Source organism: Equus asinus, chromosome 6 (assembly GCF_041296235.1).
Source record: "Equus asinus isolate D_3611 breed Donkey chromosome 6, EquAss-T2T_v2, whole genome shotgun sequence".
NCBI classification, from domain to species: Eukaryota; Metazoa; Chordata; class Mammalia; order Perissodactyla; family Equidae; genus Equus; species Equus asinus.
This window is the reverse complement of record NC_091795.1, coordinates 79621068-79634377: the sequence shown is the minus strand read 5'-3', so window position 1 is coordinate 79634377 and position 13310 is coordinate 79621068. Positions and strand designations below refer to the sequence as shown.

Here is a 13310-nt window from a genome sequence, read left to right as displayed (position 1 = left end):
TTTAAAAGGACCTATTTGGGGAACTTCTTGAAAAATAAAGATCTTTATAAGTATTCATCTTATAAAAATAGTCTTTGTTTTTAAAAAGGGTTCATTGCAGAGTTCCTTTAAATGGAGAACTCCCCAACTGCATTTTCAAGATGATTTTATTTATAAAAGATAAATTTACTCATAACCATTGAGTAAACACTTTCTAACTTGTGTTTAAATTCAGATTAAACTGGGACAGATTTTTGCATCAGATTAAAAAAAAAAAAACAGCTTTATTGAGGTGTAATTTACATAGCATGCCACTTCACTCTTTGAAAGTGGACAATTCAGTGGTTTTTAATACATTCACAAAGTTGTGCCGCCATCAACACTAATTCCAGAACATTTTCATCACCACGAAAAGAAACCTTGTACTTGCTAGCAGTCACTTCTCTTCCCTCCCTTTCCCAGTCTCTAGCTGCTTTCTGTCTCTGTGGATTTATATATTCTGGACATTTCATGTAAATAGAATTATACAGTAATCAACAATACATGGCCTTTGTGTCAGACTGTTTGCACTTAGTATACAGTTTTCAAGGTTCATCCACATTGTAGCATGTATCAGTTTTTTTTAAATAGCTGATTAATATTCCATTGTATGTATATACCACATTTTATTTATGCATTCATCCGTTGGTGGACATTGGGTTGTTTGTACTTTTTGGCTATTGTGAATAATGCTGCTGCAAACATTGATGTGCAAGTTTTTGTGTAGATGTTTTTCCTTTTTCTTGGGTATGTACCTAGAAGTAGAATTGGTAGGTCATGAGGTACCTACGTGTTTAACATTTCGAGGAACTGCCAAACTGTTTTCCAAAGTAGTGGCACCATTTTGTATTCCCACCAGCAGTGTAAGAGGATTCCATTTTCTCCAGATCCTCACCAACACTTGTTATTGTCTTTTTAATTGTAACCATCATAGTGGGTGTGAAGTAGTATCTCATTGTGATTTTGATTTCCTTAACAACTAATGATGTTGAGCATCTTTTCATATGCTTATTGGACGTTTCTGTATTTTCTGTTGAGAAATGTCTATTCAAAATCATTTGCCCATTTTTAAATTGAGTTATTTGTCTTTTCATTGTTGATGCGTGTGTTCTTTATATATTCTGGGTACAAGTTCTTTATCAGATGTATGATTTGATAAATCATATATTTTCTCCCATTCTGTGGGTTGTCTTTTCACTTTCTAAATAATGTCCTTTGAAGAACAAAGGTTTTAAATTTTTGTGAAGTCCAGTTACCTAGTTTTTCTTTTGTTCCTTATGCTTTTGATTTCATATCTAAGAAACACTGCCTAGTTATGAAGATTTACTCTTATGTTTTCCTTAAAGTGTTTTATAATTTTTGCTCTTACCTTTAGGTCTTTGATCCATTTTCGGTTAATTTTTGTGTATTATGGGTGTGAGTTAGGGACTCAACTTCATTCTTTTGCATTTGGCTCTCCAGTTTTCCCAGTACCATTTGTTGAAAAAATTCCGTGTTAGCTGCTAAAACAAATAGTAATACACTGGGTGGCTTAAACAACAAATGTTTATTTCTCACAGTTCTGGAGCCTGGGAAATCTGAGATCAAGGTGCTGGCAGATTCAGTGTCTGGTGAGGATCTGCTTTCTGGTTTATAGACAGTCTGTCTTTTCATTGTAACCGTACATGGCAGAAGTGGGCAAGGGAGCTCTCTGGGGTCTCCTTTGTAAGGATACTAATGCCATTCATTAGAGCTCTACCCTTATGACCTAATCACCTACCAAAGGTCCCACCTCCAAATACCATCACAGTGGGGATTGGGTTTCAACATATGAATTTTAAGGGGATACAAGCATTCAATCTATAGCAGACTGTTTTACTTAAAAAAATGTTTAATGATGGTAAAATATAGATAATAACATTTACCATCTTAATAATTTTTAAGTATACATTTCAGTTGTGTTAAATACATTCACATTGTTGTACAACCAATCTCCATTACTCTTTTCACCTTGAAAAACTGAAACTCTGTACCCATTAAACAACAACTCCTCTTTCTCTTCTTCCCCCAGCTCCTGCTAACCACCATTCTTCTTTCTGTCTCTATGAATTTGACTACTCTAGGTATCTCATATAAATGGAATCATACATATTTGTCTTTTTTGTGACTAACTTATTTTACTTAATGTGCCATCCTCAAGGTTTATGCATATTATAGCGTGTATCAGAATGTTCTTTTTTAAGGCTAAATAATATTCCCATTGTTTGTGTATACCACATTTTGTTTATTCATTAATCTGTCAGTGGACACTTGGGTTGAATTGCTTCCGTTAGGCTGTTGTGAATAATGCTGTTGTGAATATGGGTATAGAAATATCTCTTTCAAATGCTGATTTTACTTATATTGAGTATATACCCAGACTGGAATCAGTGAATCATATGGTAATTCTTTTTAAATTTTTGAGGTAATACCATCTTGTTTTCATTTTTTTTTTTTTTTTGCTGAGGAATATTCACTCTGAGCTAACATCTGTTGCCAATCTTCTTCTTTTTTACTGAGGAATATTTGCCCTGAGCTAACATCTGTTGCCAATCTTCCTCTGTTTTGTATGTGGGCTGCCACCATAGCATGGCCACTGATGAGTGGGGTAGGTCTGTACCCAGTAACTGAATCCAGACCACTGAAGCAGAGCACGCTGAACTTAACCATTAGGCCATCGGGCTGGCCTGCCATTTGTTTTCCATAGTGGCTGTACCATTTTACATTCCCACCAATGGTGCATAGGGGTTCCAGTTTCTCTGCAACCTTGTTATATTCTCTGTCTCTCTCTGTTTTTCTTTTTCTTGTGAGGAAGATTGTCACTGAGCTAACATCTGTGCCAGTCTTCCTCTATTTTATGTGGGATGCCACCACAGCATGGCTTGAGGAGCAGTGCTAGGTCTGTGGCTGGGATCTGAACTTGTAAACCCCGGGCTGCTGAAGCGGAGTGCACAAACTTAACCACTATGCCACCAGGCTGGCCCCTCTCTCTCCTTTTAGTAGTAGTCATCCTAATGGGTGTGAGGTGGTGAAAGAACTCTTTTTGCCCTGTTGAATTGTCTTGGCACTGTCTTGGCACCCTTGTCAAAAATCAATTGACTATAAATGTGAAAGTTTATTTTCAGACTTTCAATTCTATTCCATTGATCTGTATATCTGTCCTTGTGCCACTACCACACTGTCTTCATTACTGTGACTTTGTGTTAGGTTTTGAAATTAGGAACTGTGAGTCCTCCAACTTTGCCCTTTTTCATGACTGTTTTTTGGTCATTCTGAATTCCTTGCATTTCCATATGACTTTTAGGATTGGCTTGTCAATTTCTGCAAAAAAAGCCAAGCAGAGGTTTTGATAGGGATTGCATGAAATCTGTAGATTAATTTAGGTAGTATTGCCATCTTAACAATATTGTCTTGTGATCCGTGAACATGAGATGTCTTCCCATTTATGTAGGCCTTCTTTAATGTCTTTCAACAATGATTTGTGGTTTTCGATGTAAAAGTCTTAGACTTCTTTTGTTAAGTTTATTCCTAAGTATTTTATTCTTTTTGATGCTGTTGTAAATGGAATTATTTTCTTAATTTAATTTTTGGATTGTTCATTGGTAGTGTATAGAAATGCAGTTGATTCTATACATTTATTTTGTATCTTGCAACCTTGTTGAACTTGTTTATTAGTTCTCATAGTTTTTGTGTGTGGATTACTTAGGATTTTCTATATGGAAGATCATGTCATCTGTGGATAGAGATAATTTTACTTTTTCTTTCCAATCTAGATACCATTCATTTATTTTTCTTGCTTAATTGCCCTGGTTAGAACCTCCAGTACAGTGTTGAATAGAATTGGTAAGAGTGGATATCTTTGGATCAGATTTTTAATGTTTAGTGGTTTGGAAATATGCATTACTGACAATATGCCTTTGAGAACTTGAAAATCTAGCTTTCTGTCCTCCTATAGTAACAAAAGTAATAATTTTTTTCTGTTGGAATTTAGCATGCTATTTATTTTTCAAACATCAAGGCACAATAAATTCTAGCTTGACTTTTTCCAAATCTTTGATGCCTCTGCTCTATTAACTTTATGAAAGTTTTTTCTAAAAGTCACTAAAGTAACCTACCTGTAAGACTTTTAAAAACATATCTATAAAGTATATATCTTCCTAAGGAGCTGTGCATGCTGGGTATTTTTGCTCAAATTTATTCCCTACAGAAAGCGGCGGAAGTAACTCTTCCATACTTTATTCTTTACTGTTGATTTTGTCAGTACTTATATCCAATTCAGAGATTAGAATTTCTTTCACATACTGAGCATTTCTTGAATATGTTCTGTATGTGTTGCACTTTGCCCTGTTGGAGACATGAAATAACTATGAGTATGTTTAGTCTTTGAATGCTTATAAGATATTTAGGAAGATGAAGTGGGTGTACTTACCTTGTACTGCTGTGTATTTGTGGTTCTGTGTATATGTCTTGTCTCCTTCACTAAATGTAAGCTCCTTGAGGATAACCATCTTTATATTGACATGGTGTGTATCACAGTGCCTCACATGTAGCATATGTTTAGTATGAATTTTAAAAATTAATGGAATAACAAAAACAATATAAGACTACAATTAAATACTCCTGTGAATGGCATAACCAATCAGTATTGTTGAATTTCAGAAGTAACAATGATCAGTGTGTGCCAGATTTATTAGGGAAGACTTCATGCGAGAAAAGGTAATTAAGTGGGCTCGTAGAGGATAGGTAAGAACTGAGCAAGGAGAGAGAGCATTTCAACTAGGTGTCATAGTATTTGGAGGTCAGCAAGTGGATCATATGGACTGGAATAGAAGATTGGTATTGGCTTGTGGATAGAGAGAAGGGTGGATAAATAAATAGGAATATTATATTTTGGAGGCATTAAATGCCAGTTTGAAAAGTTTGCTCTTACTCCATTTGACATTAGAGAATAATTGAATTTTTTTTTAAAGATTTTATTTTGTTTATTTTTTTTCCTTTTTATCCCCAAAGCACCCTGGTACATAGTTGTATATTCTTCGTTGTGGGTCCTTCTAGTTGTGGCATGTGGGACGCTGCGTCAGCGTGGTTTGATGAGCAGTGCCATGTCCGCGCCCAGGACTCGAACCAATGAAACACTGGGCTGCCTGCAGCCAGTGGAACTTAATCACTCGGCCACGGGGCCAGCCCCTGAAATTTTTTAAGCTAGAAGTTTTGGGGCAAAAGCAGTACTTTAAGAAAGATGTGCTTGGTGATAGTATGTATTATGGGCTGGAGGGAAATTGTTATCAGGAGACCATTTAAGAAGGCATGGTAATAATTGAATTCTTCTAGTCTGTTGACTCTTTAAGAGCAGAGTTCTTTGATTTTTAGTGCCTAGCATAGTGCCTATAGCAGAGTTCCAATATTTGTTCAATACACGCATGAATGTACAGACTATGTCATCTGGGCCTGGATAGAGCTGTTAGCAGTAGGAAGTGTTCATATGAGAGACATTTTGGAGGAAAAGTTGAGATGCCTTGTTTTCTAAGAGTATAAAGGATATGGGTGTGGTGGAAGATGACACTAAAGTTTCAGCGTGGGTGATTAGGAATAGCAGTGCCATCCCAAGAAATAGGAAAGTCCTCCAGGGGAAGAGGAGAGTAAAGAAAAGGGACAGTCACGATCATGTTTTTAGACTTGCTGAGTTTGACATTGAAATGCATAGTACATAGTTACAGAAAGGCTCAAATGAGAACTGAAGTCCGAATGTTTAAATTTGGGTATGACTATCAAGATGGTATTGTTTGAACAGTAAAATGATTGGACTCATCTAACTGTATGTGTATGCATGGGTGCAGAGCTTATGAGCATGTACACAAGTATACACACTCTTGTATACTGGAACCCAACATGGGTGTTAGATTGTTGACATACTAATCTATTTGTTGGTATTAGCAGAATGATGAGGACTGATTCTTGGGGAGAGCAGAGGGAAAAAAAAGGAGCTAAAGGAGATAGGAAAGGAACAGAGAGGTAGAAGAATTTACAACACAAATTTGCTAGGGAGACTTTGTAATTTGTCTTATGTTTCAAAATATACTAGTGATAACAACAGTAGTCCTCCCATGTCACTTATTGAGTGCTTACTATATGCCAGACACGATCCTAAGCCTGCTGTCTCTCTTTATCCTCACAACAAATCTGTGATGTCAGTACTATTATATCCCCCTTTTACTGATGTAGGAACTGAAGTCTAAAGAAGTTAAAACTTGCCCAAGATCGCTTGAGCTAATAAATAATTAGGAGACCTTGTGGATATAATTATGACTTTTTTGACTCCAAGCCAAATGTTCTTTCCAATATACCAAAGGTTTGTAAGTTTAATTTCTTCAAGGCAAGGACTTTATCATTAGAGAATCAGTCCCCAGTAAAGGCTTATTACGTAGCAGGTGGTGATCGGACAGTAGCATTTCCTGTGAAAAAAATCTGTGCGTACTTTGGATGTGGCTGCTACTACTTTATACTTGGGTATTTATATTTATAGTGTGTCAGGACATAAAACTTTTTTTGGTTGCATGTTGTAGATGTTAATTTAAAAGAGGATATCAGTTCTTTTATTGAAGAATTAATAATTCAGAAAGAGCTTTTCAAATTTTTTTGTTAAACTCATACAAACTTCTTTTAGAAGTTTTTCTGCTGCGTTCCTCAGAACATTCATACATTAGAAAGGAAATAAGAAGGGCCTGATGTTTTCTTTTGTTTCAGGGGATATCATTTTTAATGCCCAATACCCAGAGCTGCCCCCTGATTTTATCTTTGGAGAAGATGCTGAATTCCTGCCAGATCCCTCGGCTCTGCACGTGAGTATTGCAAGTTCATTCCGATGATCTTCATTTGTTGAAAGGAAAATAAAATTAGCTTTTGACAGTTGCTTAACAGATAAAATTGCCAAACATGTGGATTTTTTCCACCCCTTTTTTTTCTGTCCTCTGAAATAAGTACAACACTTTCTGTGCCAAAACAGTTTAAATAAGAGATTTTTTAAAATGCAGTTTTACTTTCAGACTATTTTGACTTAATGAAAGTCTCTAACACATTGGTTAAAATATTTTTACTTCAGCTTAAAGAGACATGTTGAAAACATTTTCTTTGTTTTAACTTCGTATTTCATGCCTGCAATCAATTTTCTAATGTTTACTAACACTTCATCACAGCGCTTGTTAGGGAAGTGTTTCTTGGCTCTTTGAGGCCTTTTTTGTATAGAAGTGAAAGTGGCAAATTTGGACTTGTATTGGCTTTATCTCAGTATTATTATCAGAAAGGTAAAGATCAGATTAAGTGTTCTTTATGAAGCAAGACCAAAAACTTTGTAGTTGAAATGAAATGTTTCTGGATTTAAAGCAGGGAAAGGGTTGGTGGTACTTGTCAGAGCACATGCGGTTTATATAAAAATTATGTGTTTTGCATGGCTGGTGGAGAAAAACATGTGCCATTTTGTTTAAAAGTTCTGACCAGACAAAATGTCTCTTTTTTTCCCTTCTCAAGTTCAATTTTGCTATGATGCCTAGACTAGAAGAGGTTTTATTGTTGTTCAAAACTAGGTTCTTAGTTTTATTTTTTTGGAAATTTTTTGTCATATTAAAGTTTTGTAATTAAAAGTTTTGATGAATTACTTTGAAATCTTGACCTGTCCCTTTTTTAAAAGGGAGATATTAAACAGGAAGTATTAATTCAAACCTAAAGAATTACCTTAAATTTTAGAACACAGCTGTAAAAAAAACAAAAGTTGGTAAGAGTAGCATAGGTTTTTTGCAAAATTTCTAATAATTACACATAAACTGTTACTTGAGTTGATTTTTAAAAAACTTGTAGTTTAAGTCTGGCCCCTTTAGATGCTGGCTGTTCTCTATTCACCCCATATTGAAGCTGAGGGGCTTCCCTGGAGAAAATGAGGCAGAAGTATCCCTACGGACTTTATTAAATCTGCCCAGTGAGGGTGGCACGTGTTAAATGCCAAAGATGTATCACAGGCCACGTGCTCCAGACATTTAAAGAAGGTTGTCAGAAAAGCCTTTGTAGTATAGGTGAGACTGGTACTCATGCTTGAAGAATGGAACAAAAGTCGGGAGCATGGCAGCGAGATTTCAAGTAGGGGAGATGACATAAACCAATGATGTGTATAATATATTGTAGACGAAGGTACTACTGCCAGGTTTGCTGAAATGTAAGTTAACATAAAGGAAGGCTAGAAAAGCTTAGCAAGATAAATTGGGATGAGATTGTGGAGTGCATTGAATGCTAGGTTAAGAGCCGTTGAAGGAAATGATAATTGAAGAATCATGTAACAGCAATGTGATCAATATGAGGGATTAAGGAGAGATTGAGGACTCTTGCAAAAATCCAGAGGGGAAAAGAAGGGGCTTTGAGCTAGATGATGCAAGAGGGAACACTATGACGGGTAAGAAGTATACATTTGTTTACAGCTGTTTTTGGAATTGTCTTTAAAATTTGCAAGTCATGTCTTCAATATTGGCAAGTAAAGTGAGAGTATAGAATTTACAAGCTAGAAAGGTTCATCTTATTCCACTTTTCTATTTTAGTATTGAGGAAATTGACCTAGATTTATATAATTGTTTTGGAGTTGATATTATAACTCTACCCTTCTGATATTTAGTCCCTGAGTGAAGTTATCACAAATGTTTTTGAGAAATTAGCTGAAAAAGAAGTGCCCCCAAATCAAAGCATTATATCTGAGAGAAAGATTACAAATCTAGGGGAACCACCTTCTCTTTAGCTGTAGTTAATCTGAGGCCTCAGGCAGGCTACCCAGAGTTTCTTCATGGACCAATGGGCTGGGAAAGCCTAGATAAGCAAGCAGGGTATACCCTCCACTAGCTGGGTGACGTCCACAGAGCCCTGGAGGGTGCCCTTGATGTTCACTGTCATCTGGCTGACACACTAGGACAGAATAAACGACAAGGCCTGATCTTCAGCAGACATTTGCCTGAGCGCAGCATGCCTCTGAAGGACTTTTCACTCAATTGTTAACAGATTCTGGTTTAATTCTTAGATTCACTTTAGACTTTTTCCTCCCTTCTTGAAGTGCTCAGAGCACAGTCACTAATAACCTGATTAGTCTGTATATGGTTCCAAATGAGGGGGGGATTACATATTTCATCACCCGCAGAGTGGAAAACAGAATGCCTAGACTTCTTGAATTTTTCCACTGAAGTACTAATTGTGGAAGGGAATGAATGTGTACCCTTGGAATCTGGGAGTATAGTTCACAGTAGCTCCTATGGCAAGTACGAATTTGCTGGAAGTTTCTGGGTTTTATCTTAAAACTTCATGAAAATTTTACATTTGATATTACAATACCTGTATTTTTTAATATAAAAGTCTATTAAATTGTAAATATCTGAGAAAAAGATGGACTCTCCAATGTGTCCCAGTTTGAGATATGTAATTTTAAAGAATATATGTGATCTTTTATTTATTCAATTTATTTAAACCTGCTCTTTTCCAAAAAAGGATTTGAAGTAGCTTAAATAAAGGATATACATAGGTTAATAAAAATATGTGAGGTACTCTAATCGGTCAGATCCTAGGTTGCCTCTTTCTTAGCTCAAATTCTTTATTCAGAGAGGTGAGTTCCAAAAAGGACTTTGAGATTCTTAGATGAATGGAAAATATTAGATAGCTACCAGATCTAGAGATAGGTATCTCATTGATACCAGAGAATCATAAAATCAGTGAGTTAGGGTCTCAGTGGTCCTGTGGTTCCCACTGCGGCTATACTTTAGGATAATTTAGGAAGCCTGTTAAAAATACAGATTCCTGGACCCCACCTGGACATACCAAATTAGAGGCTTTAGGAAGTCAAAGAGTCAGTAAATTCCCTGGGTGATTTTTATGTAGTTTGTGAACTGCTATTGGGAACCACTAATTGAATCCTTCTTTTACAGTAATATCTCCAACAGAAGACCATTTAGCATTTAATATTATTTCCAGTGAGGTAGCATTTTTCATTTTGGGGACAGCTCTAATTTTTTTTAATAACAGCTTTATTGAGACATAATTTATGTGCCATAAAATTCATCCATTGAAAGTGTGTAATTCAATGGTTTTTAGTATATTCAGAGTTGTTCAACCGTCACCACAGTCAAATTTAGAACATTGTCCTCACCCCTTCTATTAGCAAATAACCCCAAAACTATTAGCAATCATTTCCCTATTTCCCCACCCCTTCCCTTGTCAACTCTAGGCAATAACTAATCTACATTCTGTCTCTATGGATTTGCCTGTTCTGGACATCTCATATAAATGGAATCATACAATATGTAGTCCTTTGTGACTGACTCCTTTCACTTAGTATTCTGTTTTCAATGTAGTATGTATCACTACTTAATTTTTTTATTACCAAATAATATTCCGTTTTATGCATATATCACATTTTATTTATCCGTTGTCAGTTGATGGACAATTGGGTTGTTTCCATGTTTTGGCTATTATAAATACTGCTGTTGTGTGGACATATTTTTATTTCTTTTGGATATATCCCTAGGAGTGGAATTGCAGTGTCAAATGGTAACGCAAGTTAACTTTTTGAAGAACTCCAAGACTTTTTCCAGAGTGGCTGTACATTTTGCATCCTTACCAGCAGGGTGTGAGTGTTCCAGGTTCTCCACATCCTCACCAACACATGTTAATATCTGTCTTTATATATAGCCATCCTAGTGGATATGAAGTGGTGTCTCATTGTGTTTTTGATTTGTATTTCCCTGATAGCTAATGATGTTTTGTATCTTTTCATGTGCCTATTGGCCCTTTGTATATCTTTTTTGGAGAAATGTCTATTCAAATCCTTTGCCCATTTTTAAATTAGGTTGTCTTTTTATTGTTGAGGTGTAAGAGTTCTTTATATATTCTGGGTACAAGTGCTCTATCCAATATATAACTTGCCACAATTTTCCCCCATTCTGTGAATTGTCTTTTCATTTTCCAGGTACTATTCTTTGAAGGGGACAGTTTTACATTTTTATGAAATCCAACTTATATATATTTTCTTTTGTTGCTTGTGTTTCTGGTTTCATATCTAAGAAACCATTGCTTAGTCCAAGGTTTTGAAGATTTACTCTTATCTTTTCCTTGAAGAGTTTTAAAATGTTTGCTCTTTCATTTAGGTCTTTGATCCATTTTGAGTTAGTTTTTGTATATGGTGTGAGGTAGGGGTCTTGCTTTATTGTTTTACAAGCAGAGATCCAGATGGTCCAGCACAATTTATTGGAAAGACTGTTTTTTCCTTATTGAATTGTTTTGGCTTTCTTATTGAAACTCAATTAATTATAAATGTGAGGGTTTATTTTTGGACTCTCAATTTTATTGCCTTGATATATATTTTAAACTTATACCAGTACCACACTATCTTGATTGCTGTGACTTTGTAATATGATTTGGAATTGGGAAGTATGAGTTTTCCAACTTTGTTCTTCTTTTCCAAGATTGCTTTGACTGTCTTGGGTTCCTCACATTTCTGTATTAGTTTTAGGATCAGCTTGTCAATTTCTGCAAAGAATCCAGCTGGGATTTTCATAGACATTGCATTGAATCTGTAGATCAAGCTAAAAATTATTGCCATCTTAACGATATTAAGTCTTTTCATCCAGGAACATGAAATGTCTTTCTTTTTTTTAGTCCTTCTTTAATGTCTTTTAATAATGTTTTGTAATTTTTAGGGTACAAATTTTGTACTTCTTTTGTTAAGTTTATTCCTAAGTATTTTATTTTTTTGATGCTGTTCTAAATGGTAGTTCAATTTCATTTTCAGTTGTTTTACAATACAGTTGTTACTGTATAGAAATACAATTGATTCTTGTGTATTCATCTCATACCCTACAACCTTACAGCTCTAACTTTTAATATAAAGTTTTTCTTTCTACTGAGCAAAAACCTCTTTACAGACTTATGTTCTTTATCTTTTTCTACGTTTTTGAAGTAAATCAATTTGTTGCGGAAGCTGGATGATTATGTATTTTGATATTGAGGTGTGATTATAAAATAGTGACGTTACTTTTCTTTTGATCTCATAAACTGAACTTAAATCATTTCCTAACGTAGAGTGGAAGTAGCATTGCAATAAGCTTATAGTATTTCTGGGAGCGATTTTTAAGGTCAATACTCATAAATTCTAGTAGATTTGTTAAAAATTTGCTCCTTTGCTTTACATTATATATGCTAATAATTAATTAACCAAACCGTTTAAGTCAACATTAATTGAGTGTTATGACTTAGGGCCTACGCAATGGAGATAAAGCCTGAGTTCTACTCTTGATGTGTTTCCTGGCTAGTAGGGGGAGACAGATACACGACTTTATTTAATAGACAGTGTGAGAAGATCACGTAAATACAACATAGTACATAGCAGAGGGAGCAGTTAATTTGGTTTAGGAGTGGTTGTGGCAAGTTTTTTATACACCAATGATGATCATTCAGATAATCTGTGTCTAGAAGTATTTTTCAGGGACACTTAGAAGAGTTGATTCTTGATTTGAGTGGTTGTTATTACTAGAGCTTTTTGCTGTTTGCACTTTTGCTCTGAGCCTCAAATCCTAAGCATTTGCTGATAAAAGACCTGTCCCTGCAATGTAAGTTAATTTGTCAGTGGCTCTACTTTTACTGTATTCTGTCCTATGTATTTGCCATACTGTTTTCATGTGTCATTATGACTAAGGCGTTGACTTATTGGTGCCCTCCTCTACTAAGGAAAAAGCATAAAAATGAACAAAAGACAAATTGAGGAAAATCCTATCCATGGGTATTTATTGACTGCACATGTCTGACCAGCACTGTGTTATTTGGAACTGGACCTCAAGGAGGCTAAATTTTAGGGAGACAAAGATACATGAAAAGAAGTATACACAGGTATATAATTAAATGATGGAATAATTGGCACAAAGGAGTGCTAAGGGATAGTTACATAGTGTTTTCACATGCATTATATAGTGCGAGAAGAGAGGATGATCAATAAATTAAGACAGATTCCATTATAATGAAAAGGGAAAATTATTATAGGCTGGAGTTATGGGATTAAAATCAGAAGTTGGAACTTGTGCTGAACCCTATGTGATGGGTATGCAATAGGTGTTATTCAATTGCTTCTCTAACCTCCTCTCCTTCCATTCTATTCTTTGCTCACTGCTCTCCAGCCACACTTGCCTCCTGGCTATTCCTTAAGTATTTGAGGACACTCCCACCTTAGGACCTTTTTATTTGCTGTTCACCGTTTTCCTGCACTT

The 13310-nt window shown here is 35.5% G+C and overlaps 1 protein-coding gene across 5 annotated transcripts in view; it reads left to right on the top strand.

The window, feature by feature from the left end:
• Nucleotides 1-13310, top strand: part of BABAM2 (BRISC and BRCA1 A complex member 2) — a 516257-nt gene that overhangs the window by 176679 nt on the left and 326268 nt on the right. For all 5 annotated transcript variants that reach the window (XR_011504120.1, XM_070512370.1, XM_044772149.2 and 2 more), the window contains one exon: nucleotides 6781-6875. Coding sequence is in view for 4 of the 5 variants with exons in the window: in XM_070512370.1 (XP_070368471.1) it covers nucleotides 6781-6875 (95 nt within the window). In the remaining variant the exon portion in view is untranslated. The remainder of the gene's footprint in view (nucleotides 1-6780; nucleotides 6876-13310) is intronic.